Source organism: Rhineura floridana, chromosome 10, assembly GCF_030035675.1.
Source record: "Rhineura floridana isolate rRhiFlo1 chromosome 10, rRhiFlo1.hap2, whole genome shotgun sequence".
NCBI classification, from domain to species: domain Eukaryota; kingdom Metazoa; phylum Chordata; class Lepidosauria; order Squamata; family Rhineuridae; genus Rhineura; species Rhineura floridana.
In genome coordinates, this window is record NC_084489.1 from 69,379,419 (window position 1) to 69,397,480 (window position 18,062).

General features: G+C 44.2%; 1 protein-coding gene and 1 long non-coding RNA gene across 5 annotated transcripts in view; one reads left to right on the forward strand and one right to left on the reverse strand.

Moving 5' to 3' along the window:
- The window catches only part of PARD3 (par-3 family cell polarity regulator), a 770,287-nt gene extending 752,903 nt beyond the window's left edge, over positions 1-17,384 (reverse strand). For 3 of the 4 annotated variants that reach the window (XM_061585584.1, XM_061585585.1, XM_061585583.1), the window contains exon 1: positions 16,800-17,384. In XM_061585584.1, the coding sequence (XP_061441568.1) occupies positions 16,800-16,919 (120 nt within the window). In that variant the 5' untranslated portion in view covers positions 16,920-17,384. The remainder of the gene's footprint in view (positions 1-16,799) is intronic. The other variant, XM_061585588.1, reaches the window with a different exon arrangement.
- On the forward strand, positions 13,477-16,589 carry LOC133364781 (uncharacterized). Its single transcript, XR_009758026.1, has 3 exons — positions 13,477-13,656; positions 14,061-14,170; positions 15,523-16,589. It is a non-coding gene; the product is annotated as an uncharacterized LOC133364781 (long non-coding RNA).
- Positions 17,385-18,062: the final 678 nt, after the last annotated feature.

The following is an 18,062-nucleotide window of genomic DNA, read 5'->3' on the forward strand; positions in this document are numbered from 1 at the left end:
GTACTTTATATGAATGATGGGATGTACTAAAAACAAAGCGCTAGACCGAAAATGCACAATAGCAAAAATTCTTCGCCCACCCCCACTTGTAACATTTTCTATTGTTTCTAAATAGAATGAAACAGTTTCAAAGTTTAACAAAAACATGCTTGCCCAATTCTGAAACTGTAACTAACTACCTTAATTCACAAATAAAATCAAGACACTTTTTCACATCCTCTCTGTAATCTTAAGGATCTCCACATTGCTTAGTTTTTCCAGTCATGGTTTCCACGTACATCAAACACTCTAAAAGCACAGTACTGTCATCCCTACATATCTTTTTTATTATTACTACTACTACTAAAAATTCTATCCTGCCCTTCCTTCCAAAAGGAGCTCAAGGCAACATACAACATATAAAACTTCTTAAAACATCTCAAAAACATATTTTTTAAAAAAATATATTTAAAAACATATTAAAAAGCAATTCCAAAACAAACGCAGACTGGAATAAGGTCTCCTTAAAAGGCCTGCTGATTGGTCTAAGCAAAGGAATCTGTGAGAATCTGTGGCAACTTTTGTTCAAAGAGCACCGACAGTGCAATCCCATGCATATTTTACTCAAGGCAAAAGTAGGCACAATGCCATTCACATAATTAGCAATGTTGCATGAATGACTTTTAAAGAGTAAATTGCAGGTGTGGGTCCAGATTAGGATCATAGTATAGAGGCTTTGCCCCCACTATGTTTGTCATCTGCTATTTGCAAGGAGGGGGGAAGATCCCATGTGAAGGGCCTAAACTGGAATGGGACCACAGCAGAGGACAAAGGGTTAATTCCAACATACGCAGAGTGGGATAAGGACTCTACTTAAAAGGCTTGTTGAAAGAGGAGGGTCTTCAGCAGGTGTCAAAAAGACAACTAAGACAGCACTGTTTAATATTTAAGGGGAGGGAATTCCAAAGGGTAGGCACCACAACACTAAAGGCCCAATTCCTACGTTGTGTGGAACAGATCTCCTGAGAAGATGGTATCTGCAGGAGGCCCTCACCTGCAGAGCACAGTGATCAAATAGGTATATAAGGGGTGAGACAATATTTCAGGTATCCTAGTCCCAAGGGCTTTATACACCAAAACCAACAGCATGAAGTTAGCCTGGTAGCTAATGAGCAGCCAGTGCAATTCTTTCAGCAACGGAGTGACATGTTGGCAATACCCTGCCCCAGTGAGCAGTCATGCTGCCACATTTTGCACCAGCTGCAGTTTTTGGACCAACCTCAAGGGTAGTCCCTCATAGAGCACATTACAGTAACCCAGCCTGGGGATTACCAGTGCATGGACAACAGTGGTCAGGTTATCCCAGTCCAGAAATGGCTGCAGCTGTCTTACCAGCCAAAGCTGGTCAAAGGCATTCCTAGCCACTGAGGTCACCTGGGCCTCTAGCGACAAAGATGGATCCAGGAGCACCCCCAGACTACTAACACAATATACATTACGAACAGAATATGCAGCTTTCTTTCATTTGTTTTAAAGAATAATTACCTTCCAATAATTTTACTCAAGCTTCTCTTCCCTTTCCTTTGTACCTCATTGTTCTTTCCATTCATTGTGTAAAATGTTAACCAGTTCTCTCACAAACAGCCACCCTTATCTTGTTTTTATCAGGATAAGTGCAACACCTATTATTCAAGAAATCAGAAGAAGGCTAGGACTGGGGAGGGCAACTGTGAGAGAACTAGAAAAGGTCCTCAAATGTAAAGATGTATCACTGAACACCAAAGTCAGGATCATTCAGACCATGGTATTCTGATCTCTATGTATGGATGTGAAAGTCGGACAGTGAAAAAGGCGGATAAGAGAAAAACCAACTCATTTGGAATGTGATGTTGGAGGAGTGCTTTGAGCATACTGTGGACAGAGAAAAAGACAAATAATTAGGTGTTAGAACAAATTAAACCAGAACTGTCACTAGACACTAAAATGATGAAACTGAGGTTATCACACTTTGGACACATCATGAGAAGACATGATTCACTAGAAAAGATAATAATGCTGGGAAAAACAGGAGGGAGTAGAAAAAGAGGAAGGCCAAACAAGAGATGGATTGATTCCATAAAGGAAGCCACATACCTGAACTTACAAGATCTGAACAGGGTGGTTCATGACAGATGCTATTGGAGGTTGCTGATTCATAGGGTCACCATAAGTTGTAATCGACTTGAAGGCACATAACAACAACATTTCCCTTCTGTTCCTTGCCTCTGCTCCCCATCAATCTTTGTCCCACCTACTAAGCATTTTAAGAGCTTATTGTTAAACTCATCTTGCTTTGATCCTACTTTTTCTTCTTCTAAGAGAAAGAAACTAGGTGAAAAGTGACTATTCATTGCAGCTTAAAAAATCATTCCCCCCTTTATCAAGTCCTACAAAGCCATTCACCTTCCATACCTGTTCCTCGACAGGCCAATTTTTTCCCCACTGCCCACCAATAGGACAACCAAATGAAACTGGGGACAACATTTCTTTATGTGTTATAGTTCTGTTGGAGAGGAAATCTGTCACATCTTAAAGTTGCAGGAGTGATAAAAGAATCTGCACCGAATGAAATTCCTTCTCCTACCCATTTTTTTTAAAAGCAGCAGGAAACCATTGTCTCCCAGAGAGGTAGCTAGCTGTGTTAGTCTGCGTCAAAAGAAAATATAGCATCTTATGGCATCTTCAAGACTAATAAATTTATTATGGCATAAGCTTTTGTAGACTAGCAATGGTGGTGTTAGAGCAAAGTTAGCCAACATGATGCCCTCCAGATGCTGTTGGACAATTATTCCCATTAGCCCTAGCCACAATGGCCAACAGTCAGGGATGATGGGAGTTATATTCCAACAACATGAGGCCATTGCATAGGTTAGAGGGGGGTTCATCTCTCCCCACCGTTTGTGCTGAGTCTTGAATCTCCTACTCCCTTCCCTCCCTTTTTAAAAATAATATATTATCATCACATTTATTAGACTTGTTCGTCACTTGTTACACAAAGGTCTCTGAGCAACTTGCAACACATTTAAAAATATAAATACATTATCCCATTAACAGATTCATACAAAACACCTGCAATTCATTAATATTAATTGTGTAATGTATTCATGTTTATGTTTTTGTTAGTCGCTTGGAGATATACACACACACAAAAGCGCCACGTAACAACAACAGGAATACACACACACACACACACTTTGTTTGCAGGGCGACTGGGTGCTCTGTAAAACAGTGCTGGCGACACCTCAGCCACCCATGATCTTCAGTTTTCCCAGAGGCATGAATACATATAAATAAGTATATGCAAATTTTATGCAAGCTTGTGTCCTGTTCCCAGCATCCTTTAAAGAACCTAGCAACAGCCCTGTAGACTAGGGTCCACTTCATCAGATGAATGCAGTGTATTATACTAAATTGCAGGTACACACCAGGGAGATTGTAAACAGTGAGGTCAGACGGAAATGAAATGCTTGTAGCCAGCCACAATAGCAGTGCTTTTCAGGAATTCAACAGATCTGCCTCTTCTGCATGTACAAGATATAGTGATGGCTATCAACTTGGATAGCTTTAAGAGATTAGACAAATTAATGAAGGATAGGGCTATCTATGGCTACTAGCCATGATGGCTGTGTTCCATCTCCATTGCCAGCAGCAGCGTGCCTCTGAATACTATTTGCTGGGAATCACAAGTGGGGAGAGCTCTGTTGTGCTCCAGTCCTGCTTGTGAGCGTCCTACAGGCATCTAGCTACCCAATTTGAGATAAAAGATATTGGACTAGATGGGCCTCTGGCCTGATCCAGCAGGGGTAGTCTTCTGTTCTTATGTCCAGAAGGCTTCTTCAGCCAACTGGGGACCTGACATTGCAGCTGGGGGTGGGGCCAAACAGTGTAGACTAGGGTTGCCAGTCTCAGGGCCTGAGAATGATTCTGTATCTTTAAGAGAAGAGAAAATTCAGCCAAGTCCAGGTGTCTTGCAACAGTGTAATGGGAAAAGCTGTAAGGTGGAATTCTCCCTCCCCCCTGCACAACTTTTAAAGATACAGACGACCTCTTGGTTGCCAGGCCCGGCCTCCAAAAGGTATTCTGTATCTTTAAAAGTTGTGCAGGGGGAAGGGAGAATTTCACCTTATGGTTTTTCCCATTACAGTGTTGCAAGAAAACCTGCACTTGGATGAATTGTCTCTTCTCTTAAAGATACAGAATCGTTCTCAAGCCCTGAGCCTGACAACCCTAGTGTAGACCCACCCACTCCCTCACCACGTCACACATTCTGTGAACTTGCGAGGTGGGTCACATGCACATTTCTCCTAGCTATTGTCAATTTCTTGCTACGCTAACCCTGGCAATTCCACAGAGATTGGGAAGGATTGGGAAGTGTGCTTTGATTGGGAAGGAAGAGCGTGCTTTAGTCCTAGAATTCTCATTGCTATGGATATTTCCTGATTTCATCAAAATACAGTCAATGTTAGAAACAGATTTCAGCTTGGAAACTGCTGCACACTTGCCCTTCTATCGATGTCAGAATTGGGGCTAAACTGAAAAGAATACTGTGCTAAACTTCAGAGAGAGACTGGGCAGAGGGTGGGGAGAGGAGATTTCAAAGGAAACTTCTCTTTCTCATTCTCAGAACTGCTTTCAGCTTTTGTTATTATGTTCTGCTAACACCATTGGAGAGATACTTTATGATACTTTTAATACTCTGTGACACTTTTGCCCCCTTCAGAAACATGCATTTTACTGAGTGTTTACATGAGTGAGTCAAGTCTATTTACATACCAGTTTTTGGCCCCCAAACAAAACCTTAATTTATTTACAATGCATAGTTTGACACACACAGAGAAGTAGACTTTTGTTTGCTACTTGTGAGTAAAATCAAACATCCTTGCTACTGATAGCTGTAATTTATTCCAAGTATCTGACACAGCCTTTAAAAATAAGGAGAAAAAATATAACTTCGTAGCTAAAGAATGAGCTATTTTGAATTTTATATTATTTAAATGGCAAAAAAGTACTTAGTTCAAAATCTCCTTTTATCTTAGAGCGCATCTGGAACACATTACTCAAAACAACAATTGGAGCTCCTATTCCATAAATCCACAACTGCTAAAAATATTTTGCCAAATAAAATTAAGATAATTTGTAAAAAAAGTCCAACGGGTGGCTTCTTGCCCAGTGACCTGTTCACCCCCTAACACCTACGCTCACACCCACCAGAAATTAAAGATTCAGGAAGAAATCCAAGGCTGCTATTCCACTTTCAGAACAGAGGCATCTGCTAACGTAAGAACAGGAGAGGCAATTTTTGCACATTCCTCCTTCCTGCTAGACCCCTGTGCCCCAAAATATCCGTTCTTGAGGGCTGGAGGACCTGTAGTCTCTGGCATACGTTCTGAGCATATTAAGTCTATAAAGAGTCAGAGGGTTGGATCCAGACATAAGTCATTTATTTATTTATTTTCATTTATTAAATTTATATACCGCCCGACTAGCAATAGCTCTCTGGGCGGTGAACATAGGAAATACCATAAATGACACAATATAATACAAAATAATACAGTCTAAAATCAATACAATAACATTTTTAAAATTAAATCAATTTAAATTAAAATGCTTCAGCGAATAGTCATACTTATAGTAGACCTATTCAAATAACTTCAGTGGGTCTGCTGCAAACCTGATTGAGGCTGCAGCCCTAACCCCATTTTCTGAGTAGGCATGATTAGGATTGCACTGTCAGTCCAGGGCCAACTCAGTATTTCTCCCAAGACACCCTTCCTCTTCATGAATACATGTAATAAGTTACAATTTTGTAAAGACTTTTGATTAATTTACTAATGGTCATTTAGTTATAAAGCAGGAGTGACTAACTTTTTTGGCCCAAGAACCACATTCAGCAGTCTTCTGGAGGCTGAATGCCAGCAGTGGGTGTGACCGCCCTACACATGTACAAACACACACAGCCCACCTCCTCAACTGATCCATGAAAATGATCAAACTGATGAGTGGGAAGGAGTGATAGGCATCCCCATCAGGGGGCTTGGCTGGGCAGAGAAATTTAAATATCTGCACCCAACCCAGCATCGTGTTAATTTTTAAATTATTATTATTTTGCTACCACTGCCAAAATCAATAGGGTCGTGGGCAGGGTGGGGCAGAGAAATTTGCTTTGAGCGCCAGATCAAGACCCCGAACCAGGGGTTTACGAAGAACTACAGCCAAGACTGATCAGGAGCCAAAAGACTGAGGGTTGTACAATTCTGCTCTCAAAGTTTTTTTAACAGGTATAATCCAAACACTTGTTTCCCACAGAACTGAAAACCAGTTACGCAAGAAACACTGAATCAACAAGGATGGAATTCACTTGCTTTATGCTGTGAAGAACAATATACAAAACCACTGACAGATGTGCCCACACACAAAAGCCTTCCACAACAAGATAAAAAAAATTAAATAAACCAATCCTAACCTTTTACCAACAAAAGCAACTTGAAGGTGCTATAAAGCAGGAGAAATGCCTATGCCTCTTTGCAAAGTTTTCACACTTGCCTTTCGTGGGGAGGAGATTCTTTAACATTCACCCCCACTTATTGTGTAGTAGTATTTACTGATCTCAGACAAATCCACCACAGTAAAGATGGGTCCTGGGGAAAAGGAAGGGCAAACTATGGTGATTCAAAGGACTAGGGGAGGAAAGGCAGGAAAAGGTAGGGGAAAATAGTAGCTGTTTAGGACCCAGGGATTCCTATTGTGTGGTGTCCAAACAATTCACTTATCAGTCACAGCTCTGACTTCACTCATTGGCTAATAACAGACAGCAGCAGCAGACAGACTGGCTCATTTTACACAAGTCGCTTAGAAGGGTACCTGCACATTTTGCTCCATAACTTTATTTCCAGAAGGGTTAGAGACTTACTTTTTTAAAACCTAAAACCTCTGATTCTGGGCTATCTACTGGGGGTACCACTGAAGCCCTTTGCGGGTGACATGGCACCTGTGAGCAACAGGCTACCCCTGTTCTACACTGAATGGTAGTAGTTCTCAAGGGTTTGAGACAAGGGACTCTTCCAGCTTTACCTGAAGATGCCAGTGACTGAACAAGGGATGTTCTGCATGTAAAGCAGATACTCTACCACTGAGCTATAGTGCTTTCCCAGATAACATTCTGGTGCAATTTTTTTAAAAAAATCCCAACCAGTCATTTGTTACACAATTATATTGGAATTTAACCCTTTTAGTGTTTGCTGCTTCATGTTTTGATTGTTGATAGATTTTATGGAGATGTTATGGATATTTTAAACATGTTTTTTGTGTTTGTGTTTTATTATTGTTGTTAGGGCTCCCATAGGAGGAAGCGTGCGTTATGAAAACAAATGATAACTAAGTATTTCCATGTACTTTCTTTTAAGAAGTGTGGGCAACTGATTCAGCCTCAGAATTCTATTTCCAACACTTATCAAGAGCTCGACAGCAAAAAACTAATCTGAATAACTTAGCCACACACCCAATTAAAACTGTCATTCACATAAAAACTGATGAGTGCCAAACTACTGTCAGAAGGTATCTTGCAAACTGCTTCTACAATTAGCACTTACAACTGTAAACAAAACTGAATTAATTCATTGAAAAAACCTTGACATTGGGACCTAAAGTTATGGGTTTCTATCCAGTTGTATCCCTCTGCTCACAGAAGGATTTTCAGGCCAGCAGGAATGGACTTCCTGAAACGAAAGGAAGGAGGCCATTTCTGACAATTCCCCCATCCCTCTGACTCGCCCCAAATCCGCTCCAGATAGTAAGGAGATTTACAAAAAATCCACCACAACTTCCTTGTCCCCCTCCTTTCATGGAAGGTCAGCTGCTAGAACAAATATCTTTCCTCATGCAGAGAAACACTACTCCAAAATTCCATCCACTGGGACATCTTTTGACACATTGCTGTTCCCCCACCCCTAAGATTTTACCAATGAGGTTATATCCTTGTATTTGTGAAAACGGGGATTGTATCCAATCCTGGTCCAAGTAAACCAATTAAAGATAATGGGCAGGATTAATGTAAGTCCATTAATTTCAGTGGGTCTGATCTGAGTAGGTCTTAGTTGAATACAACCTTCACAGAGCTACAATTCTCAGATTTCCCTGGGATGAGGGACTGATTGTTAAACCACTCTGAGAACTGAAGCTATGTGAGGGGAACAGGGGTCTCCTAACAACTCCCAGAGCCCTTAATAATCTTCAGTTCAGAGGATTATTTTGGAGAAGCCATGGCAGTTTAACGTGGTATGATACTGCTTTAAATGTACTGAGATGGGTGAGATGGGTATTGGAGGCACTGTTTTACAGTGGTTCCGATCCTATCTCCAGGGTTGCTCTCAGAGAACAGCATTGGGTGACTGTCTTTCGGCCCCCTGGCAGTTATGCTCTGAGGTGCCACAGGGTACTATCTTGTTCCCCATGCTATTTAACATCTATATGAAGCCCTTGGAAGCGGTCATCAGGAGATTTGGGAGGAGGTGTCAGCAGTATGCTGATGATACCCAGCTCTATTTCTCCCTAACATCTGAATCAGGAGAGGCCGTGCAAGCCCTGGACTGCTGCCTGGACTCGGTGGTGGGCTGGATGAGGGCCAATAAACTGAGTTTGAATTCTAGCAAGACGGAGGCACTTTGGATTGGTGGTTCCCGGGTTCGGATAATTGGTCAGTTGTCTGCTTTGGATGTGGTCATACTCCCTCTGAAAGAGCAGGTCCGTAGTCTGGAGTGCTCCTGGATCCATCTTTGTCGCTAGAGGCCCAGGTGACCTCCGTGGCTAGGAGTGCCTTTTACCAGCTTCGGCTGGTAAGACAGCTGCAGCCATTTCTGAACCGGGATAACCTGACCACTGTTGCCGACGCACTGGTAACCTCTAGGCTGGATTACTGTAATGCGCTCTATGTGGGGCTCCCTTGAGGTTAGTCCGGAAGCTGCAGCTGGTGCAAAATGCAGCAGCGAGACTGCTCACTGGGGCAGGGTATCACCAACATGTCACCCCACTGCTGAAAGAATTGCATTGGCTGCCCATTTGCTACCGGGCCAAGTTCAAGGTTCTAGTTTTGGTGTACAAAGCCCTATACAGCTCAGGACCAGGATACCTGAAAGACCACCTTACTCCTTATATATCCAGTCGATCACTGCACTCTGCCGGTGAGGGCCTCCTGCAGATACCATCTTATCAGGAAGTCCGTTCTGCACAATATAGGAAATGGACCTTTAGTGTGGCAGCACCTCCCCTGTGGAATTCCCTCCCCTTGAATATTAGGTAGGTGCCATCTCTGCTATCTTTTCAGCGCCATTTGAAGACTTTCCTCTTTCAACAAGCCTTTTAAGTTGAGACCTATCCCAGTCTGCGTCTGTTAGAATTGCTTGTTAATGTTTTTTTTTATAATATGTTTTTAACGCTTTTAAAAAATGTTTTTAAAGCTTTTTTAAAAAAATGTTTTTAACGTTTTGTTTTAATGTATTTTAAGGTCTGTTTTTATAATGTTTTAAAGTGTTTTTAGGATTTTGTTTGCCACCCTAGGCTCCTGCTGGGAGGAAGGGCGGGATATAAATCAAACAATAAATAAATGTATAGTACAGGTGGGGCCTATTGTGTTCAAGGAGAAATTTCCACTTGCATGGGTCTGGGTCTCCACAATCTGAAGTGCAGGGATGGAACATGATTCAGTCTCTCCATTATTATAAAATACATCAGACAAAACAAAGAGGTGCATTTAGTCATGTGTGTTTTCTTAAGTCTACTTTTTATAGAAAGTTCTGTCTCTTGCCAGGTAATTAACCTTTCATTTTCCTAGCATAATGGTCCCTTTCCAACAACAACAAAAGATGTCATTTACATTATACTTGGCTTAATTTTGAACACTGCTTCCTACAAAAGGTATCATCAGCACCCAAGAATTCAGCTTTGCTTTTTAATTTGCAAAATAACATGCCTCTGACAGACTACTGTCACGTGGGCATGTCAAGAAAGGGAAAAGCAGGACTAGAACAATTCTGTATGTCTCACAGATCCCACCTGAGACTGCCACTAAGGTATTTTACAATGTGATCCTAACCTCAGGATGTAAGAAGGCATCAATTTCCATTCCCATCAGGGTTCACCACATGCAGCATTGTTTCTGTTCTGCTAGTTTGGCTTTCCACAAAAACTACATTATTTGTCTCACCATCCACTGTGGCGGAATTTTACGTAAGGACATAATTAAGAACATTCTTATTAAATGATTCCACATCATTCAAATGGGCAAAAAAGTCATCAATTAAGTATTGTTTGTGGACTGAAAACAACAGTGAAGAGCAATTGTTGGACTGATTGCCATCCCGGACATGGGACGAATAAGTGAAAATTGGCAATTTCCAGGCCTGTTTCCATTTCTATCTGAATTCCCCAATATCCCCATCCTACTAACATCTGCAACTTAGAAGTCATATTTAGCTCAGTCACTTTGCCCCAGGTAAGTATGTACAAGAACGCATCCTTACAGTGTAAGCATGGGCATGTTTAATCAGAAGTAAGCACCGCTGTGGTCAGTGCAGCTTACTTCCGAATAAATGTGCAGAGGATTGTAGACTTAGGGCGCAATCCAACCCACATTTTTGCTGGGCTGGCTGAGCTGGCAGCCTCCAGGAGCCACTGGGCTCTGCCAGCAGACACCGCAGCAGCACCAGGGCTCTGCTAGTGCTGCTGGGGACAGACAGCCCAGAGGACGGAGAGCCGGCAGAAGCTCTGAAAATGGGTTATGGTAGGGCAGGAGCCACAGGGGGACTTATGCCACTTCCAAGTTCCCCTCAGAGTGCTCCTCCAGGTCCCAATCCCAACAATAATTTCACCAGCTAAAAGGCCAGCACATAAAAAAATTACAATGGTGCCATACGAGGACTGCTTACTCCCCGGTGGGCCTGTTCGTATGCGGCTGAACGGAGCTGGCGCTCAGCCAGGCCAGCAGGTCCCGAGGACAAGTGGATGCCGCGGAGCTTTCCACCAGCTCCTCCTCCACCAACTTCCCATCATTTGGATTGCTCTGCCCAGCTACACTCCTATATAGAGACTTCCTTGGGAGTAAATCCTATTGAGATGCATGGGTCTTTAATGTGAGTACACACGTATGCCTAGGATTATGCAGGCACTTTTTCAGACCTGGTCATACTGAAATTGATGCTAGCCTTGCTGGTGCATTTTTACGGCTGCAATCGTATGCATGTCTCCCTGAAATAAATTCAATTCAGCACAATGGAATTGACTTCCAAGTAAACATGCATAGGATTGGTCTACATTAGGGTTGCCAGGTTCAGGGCCTGAGGACGGGCCTGGCAACCAAGAGGTCTTCTGTATCTTTAAAAGTTGTGCAGGGGGAAGGGAGAATTCCACCTTGTGGTTTTTCCCATTACAGTGTTGCAAGAACACCTGCACTTGGCTGACTTTCTCTTCTCCTAAAGATACAGAATCAGTCTCAGGCCCAGAGCCTGACAACCCTAGTCTACATAGATGATATTTACAGATAAGGAACCTGTGGTCCTCCAAATGTTGTTGGACTCCCAACTCCCCTCACCCACAGCCAGCATGGTCAATGGTCAGGGACAATGTAGACCAATAGCATCTGGATGGTCACAGTTCGCCATCCATGATGTACACAGTCTCAGTGTACGTTACACTTCACAGACTAATTCAAGGGGGTGGGAAAGGTACCTGCCCCAAACAGCATATAATCTACGTGTCAGAACTGGGGCACAGCAGAAGCAGAAGAGAACAAAGGCAAAGACATCAAGGGATGGCTGTGACTAAAGTTAGGTTTTATTTAGGTTGGGACTGAGGACTAAGGTTGCAATCTAATACATGCTTACCTGGGAGTAAGTCCCATTGAACCTAATGGAGCTTACTTCTGAGTAGACACTTATTGGATTGCAGCCTAAGAAAGTAGGTTTTAAAGGACAGATTTGAAGGGAGAGACCTGATGCTATACAGGTATCTTTTGAGGAACTTCCAGGGTAAAGAAGAACAAACTGTTTTAAGGAATTTTATTTCCACATCACCTGCTACAAGGCACCATCTGAACCAAGACAACAGCCAAACAGGTTTTTGCATTACAATAACAAACAGCATAGCATAAAAGTATTCAAATACTTTGAATAAACTTTTACTAGATGCCCAACTGTCTGCATAAAACTGCAGACTGAATACAATGAGTGTTTCAAAAGCTCAATATTCAGACTCAAAACATTTTAGCAAAAAATGCCAGCAGGCAATCTGGCCAACTATTTGCTTATTCTCTTATTTTGAAGGCCTTTGTACAACTTCTCCCACTTCCAATTTTTAAGCATTCCATAAAGCTTTTGGTAGATGGGACAGCACTGGGGACCCTGTGGCCCTCTACATGCTGTTGGACTCCAACTCCATCATCCCAAGCTACCTTGACCAATGGTCAGGGTTGACAGGAGTTGTGGTCTACCAGATGACCACAGCCTGCCCCTCCCTTCCATAAAAGGTCCAGCATTATATATTTTATTGCTGTAATCCACCCTGGGATCTAATGGTAAAGGGCAAGTAAGACACCTAACAAATAAATAAGCATTGACATGAACAGAGAAACATTTTCTCATAGACGGCAGCATTCCACAAGATGCTTATTGATGTGTTCAGTTAAATACTTTTATGGTCCCAATAATTTGATGGTCTTAGTGGAAAAAACCTGACATACATTTAATGTATAACTTCATAATACCCTGGAGATTCCTTGGGAGCCTCTACTAAAGGGAAACATTAATATATAGAGAGATCTTATTCAGACATGCAGAGAAGCACATGCCACAGCCCTCTGACAGGTCTGTATCACCTCTGGGGATTGAAAACATCCTCACATTAAACTCCCTCCACATACACTGAGCTGACATATCTGAGAGTCATTTCTCTCCAAACATAAAGGGACTCTTCTCATGCTAGATTTGTAAGTATATAATGAAATGTCTTAGGTACACCCTTAAGCACACATAGGACAAATGCTACAAACACATGATTGTGAACCAGCATGACATACCAATACACTTTGCAGCAAACCCAGGTTTTCTGCAGTGTAATGTTGAAATGGTCCCAAACATGAATTGTTTTGGAAGCAGAGAATGAACCACAAAAAGCAAACTTGCAAATCTGTCAATATCCTTTGAGGAGCTCAGCATTTCCCACCCTTTAACCACACAATTGAGAGAGTCTTGTAAATCACCTCTCTAAATTTTTTCCACTACCCATGTGCAACCATACAAAACCTGGTTTCTAGCTAAAACTTAATCAATGTAGAGTAAGTGTTGCTTCCATACGCAAGAAAGCAGCGCGTACTGATCTTACAAGAACCTGATGTAGGTGCCTCATTTTTTATTTACTTGCTACCCAATCCTACATACTTTCACTTTGAAGGAAGCCCCACTGAACTCAGTAGGGCTTAATTCCTAGAAATTCTGCTTGGGGCTGCAGCACTGAAATCTGTTGCAGCTGTTACTGACAAATATTAACCTGCCCACCTGGGCCAAAACCACTACTCCAAGAAGCTATACAGTGCTGGTATAACAGAGGGAGGTAACAACTGCTGGAAAACAAGTGTGATCACACCTGCAGAAGGTAAGAGGGGGTTGACTATAATGCCTAAACAAGCCATTTTTCTCCTTGGAAAGACCACATGAACAGAAAAAAAACACAAGATTCTTGCCAGTGTGGTGTAGCGGGAGACCAGGTTCAAATCCCCATTCAGCCATGAAGCTCACTGGGAATAGCCAGCCACTCACTCTCAGCCTAACCTTCCTCACAGGGTTGCTGCGAGGACAAAATGGGGAGTGGGCAGAACCACACACATTGTCTTGAGCTCCTTAGAGGAAAGGTGGGATATAAATGTCATAATAAATATCCCAGAACCTGTGACCCAACATCCTTGTCTCTTTCATGTAAGTTTTCTAAGCAGCAAGTCCATAACATGCAAAACAGTGGTGCTCGCCAGCTTATTACATGTGTGATATGTTGTTCCCAAGGTGCCTCAACAATCATCTCCAGTTGTCTATTAAAAGGAAAAGAAAACTCCATCACGCCCCATCTTTCATCTGGCTTTAAAAGGTGCTGTGCATGTGAAAGCCATGACAAGGTAAGCAACAGCACCACAGTTCTTTTCACTCCATCCTGCGGTTTGCAGTCCTCCTGCTGCTGCCTCCACCAGCCATTCTGATATGACTCACAACCCGCTGGGCTTGTCTCTCACTAAGAGACCAGCTCTCCTCTTCACAGCAAGGGATTTTCTTACCCTTTGCATTGGGGGTTCAAGCTGTGGATAAAAACACTTCTTAGAAGGTTACATACCTCTTTAAAAAAAAAAAGAGGTCCTATTTTGTTTTCCATAGAAATAGATTGCTAAATTCCCTAATAAGCACCTTATTTGTCCTCGCACCCTTATCTTATTTGGGTTTTACCATGGATTTGTTCCCCTGGAAGGACAAACAGCACTGTCAACATACAAGACATATTTGCCAGCTACACTTGACGCAACAATCTACTATATGTACTTCTGATGCACAATTTTAAAAGACAGTGGGAAATAGGCAAACACAAAAGCGCCTGCTGTTCCATCCTCCCCAGCAGCCCCCTCATAATTAGCGAAGCTCTCTCATTTGCAAACCCACTCCAACCAAGTCCAAAATACCCCCCCAAGCTGCAAGACAGATAGAGAAATGAAAAATAAACATCTCCAGAATGAAAGCCTGCAATCAGCTCATCAGGCACAAGGGAAAGTTACAGAATTTCAGAGCAGGTTGTCTTTTTCTTTTTTAGAAAATGGAACATGCTTTCTACCTAGTTAATGTGAGTAAAGACCAACCAGATGGAAGTGCTGGACATTAGTACACAGATAAGAGATGTCTTCTCCCAAAACTATATCAAAAATGGCAGGGGAGGAGTCCTGAAAATCCAGTAAAAATCCAAGCAAGCTTTATACAAGGCAGGAGGGCATGTGAGCTCCAAAAGGCTCCAGAATAACATCAGCTACAGTTCCTGGAATATTGTAATTTTGCTCAACACCTCACACAACAGGCAATTCAACTGTTGTATATGTGTCTCCCCCACACCCCAAAGGCAACAACTGTGCAAAAGAGAGATTTCAACTACTGGGGTATCTTATAGCCTCACTCTCCCCTCCCCCTTGCAAAAAGCAGACAAACACACTCTGCATGCTGATAGTGTTTCAGGAAGCACAGCAAGTACATGGGGTTGTGTCCAATGCTAGCCATACTCAGAGTAGACCCACTGAAATGAATGAACGTGGCTAACAGGTGTATTAATTTCAAAGGTTTACTCTAAGTAAAATATGGCAAGACACGAGAAAAATGTGATCTGCACAATGATAATTATAGCAGAACTGTTATTTTTCAGGAAAATGGATCTCACTCTTTAAAAATATATTTTTTAAAATCTAGCTTAAGTTTAATTGACCATTTCTGTTTTTAGCAGCTACAAAGAGGTGAAAGCGATAAACCTCAGGACTTTTTTAAAAAGCGAACTCTGTTCCTGCTCATATGCATGTGGACTCCATGATTTCATGTTTAGGTTTCTCTCTCTCTGGCCTGGATAAGCTGGGAAGCCTGGGGCTGGATTTCAAGTCTTTGCAGTAACCACAGCCCATGAAGAGAGAGAGAGGAGGAGGAGAAGACTTACACGAAGGAAGGGAGGAATGAGAGAATAAATATTTTTATTTTCAAAAAATGCCTTGCGGTTGTTACTTTTTTTTAAAAAAAGACAAACCTTTATGGATGTAACTCGCTGTTAAACAACGCAGAACTACAACTCAGCGCAACAATTGCAACTCGAGAGATGTCACCCTCTAACAGGCTAGCTGTGCTTGCAACCCTTGGCGGGCAGAGGCGATTAATGCAACATAAACAGCAGCTCCCCTCCACCACCAGCACCGTCGTCCTCCTCCTCGGGCGAAATCCCTGATTAGGGGTGGGCGGGGGTCTTTAGAAGTGGGGAATGGAGAGAAGGGGCCGACCCCTCGCTGCCGTTACCGGGGGGGGAGCAGCAACAAAGAGTTCAAGCCCCAAAAGCCACACGCGACTTTTTTTTTATTTTGCAACTGTGTATCTCGCCACACTGGGCTTAAAAAAAAAGCCACAAATCTCTGCGAAGAAGCACAACAGGGGAAAAGGAGCCATGATATTCAGTCAGCCCCAAACTCGGAAGCTTTCCTTTTTCGATTTCGCTCACTTTCACAGACAGACACACACGCACACACGTGCTCCCTTCCTCCTTGATCCGCAACAGGGAATGGTACAAGAGCTCTGGGGCGCTTGAAAGTTTACTGTTGGGGGGAGGGGGCGCGGCGGCGGCCGGCTGATCCCCAAAACTCTCATCTGTTCACGCTTCCTTTGGGGACTTTCCGAAGACCAGCTCTGGCTCAAATGATAAAAGGTTCCAACCGGGAGGGGGGAAAGGGGGTGTCCCGACCGGAGGCCCCCTGGCTCCTCTCTCCCTTCCCACCAGCTCCCTCCTTCCACATCAGCCTCTACTTTTTCCTCTCTTTCCACCCCCCTCTCCTTTCCAGGAAGCGCCATATTGATCCCAGGCACCCTCTCTCGCTCCCTCCTCCTCCTCCAGCTGCTGCCGCCGCCGTTCCTTCGCCTCCAGCCCGTCTTTCCGCTCTTCCTCACCTCGCCCAGGTTCTCCCCCCCCCCCGCTCCCGCTCCCGCTCCCCGTCCATCTGGCCCCTCCGTCGCGTACACACTCACCTTGGCGATCGCCTTCCTGTACCTGGTGACCGCTTGCTCGATCAGACTGGAAACTTTCATCTGGCCGTCCCCGCAGGGCACGACCACCCGGGTCCTGCCGAAGCACACGGTGACTTTCATCCTCCCTCCGAGCCCCGGTCCCGGCCACGATCCTCCGCCAGCGAACCGCCCAGGCGGCTCCCCAAAGCCTGCTGCGCCCCGGAGCCCGCGATCGGCGGCGTGGAGAGGGAGCGGCTCGGCTCGCACTTCGCGCTTCCCCCCTCCACGCCCGGCCACCAGAGCCAAGCGGGAGCCCGGCCCGAGGGCGGGCGGCTGGCTGAGCCTGCAGCTACCAGAGTCCCGTCGCTACGCTAGGGGGAAGGATCGGGCGGCCCTTCACATGCTGCGCGCCGGGGGGAGGACCAGGAGGAGGAGCGGGGCGCCGCCGCCGCCAGCGCTATGCATGCTTGCTTGCTGCTGGTCGGTTCCCTTCCTGGCGCGCCCACCGCTGCCTCTGGCCACCTGTTCGGGTTCTCCTGCGCGCAGCTAGGCGGCGGCTTTCCTCGTTTGCTCGCTCCCTGCCTTCCTCACTCCTGCAAGAGACTTCTGTCTCCCCGCTAAGGCCGTGCAGGGCATTGCTTTTCGCAATCCTCTTTTCTCTCCCTCCCCCGCCCCATATAGGGGTCAGATGCATGCCCCGTCTCCCTATGGCTCTGCCAGCTCTTGGAGAGGTCAGGTGGCTTTTTAACCTTCCTACGAATGCCTCTTTGCCTCCTAACACTTTTAAAGTTTTGTCTTAACATCCTGGCTGTTTGCTTTCCTGCTATCAGATTTATTCCAAAGTAACTTTGGTCTTGCCAACAGTTTTGTTGCCCAGGATGGATGCAACCCTAATGCACATGGACTAGACTGCAAGCCCTATCTGTCTCGGGGGCATTAAGTAAGCATGCAGAGGTTCTGGTTCCAGGACTCTGATGAGCAACGCATGTGCTGTCCAAGGCAGTTCATATTGACTCTGAAGCAAGCATGTGCAGCGTTAGGAAAGGCTACAGTCCTATGTCTACTTTATTGAGAGTAACTGAGGCTTCTAGCTCCATGACTCTGACTCCGCAGCCATGCTCAAAAGTACTTGTTGCTTTATTTCCAGAGTGGGGAACCTTTGGCAACCCAAGGGCCACATCTCCTTGTGGGCAACTTTACAGGGGCCCCATGCCAGTGGCAAAAGCAAATGGACCAATGGATGTGATGTATGTTTGTATACATGTCTACATTCTAGCCATCCCA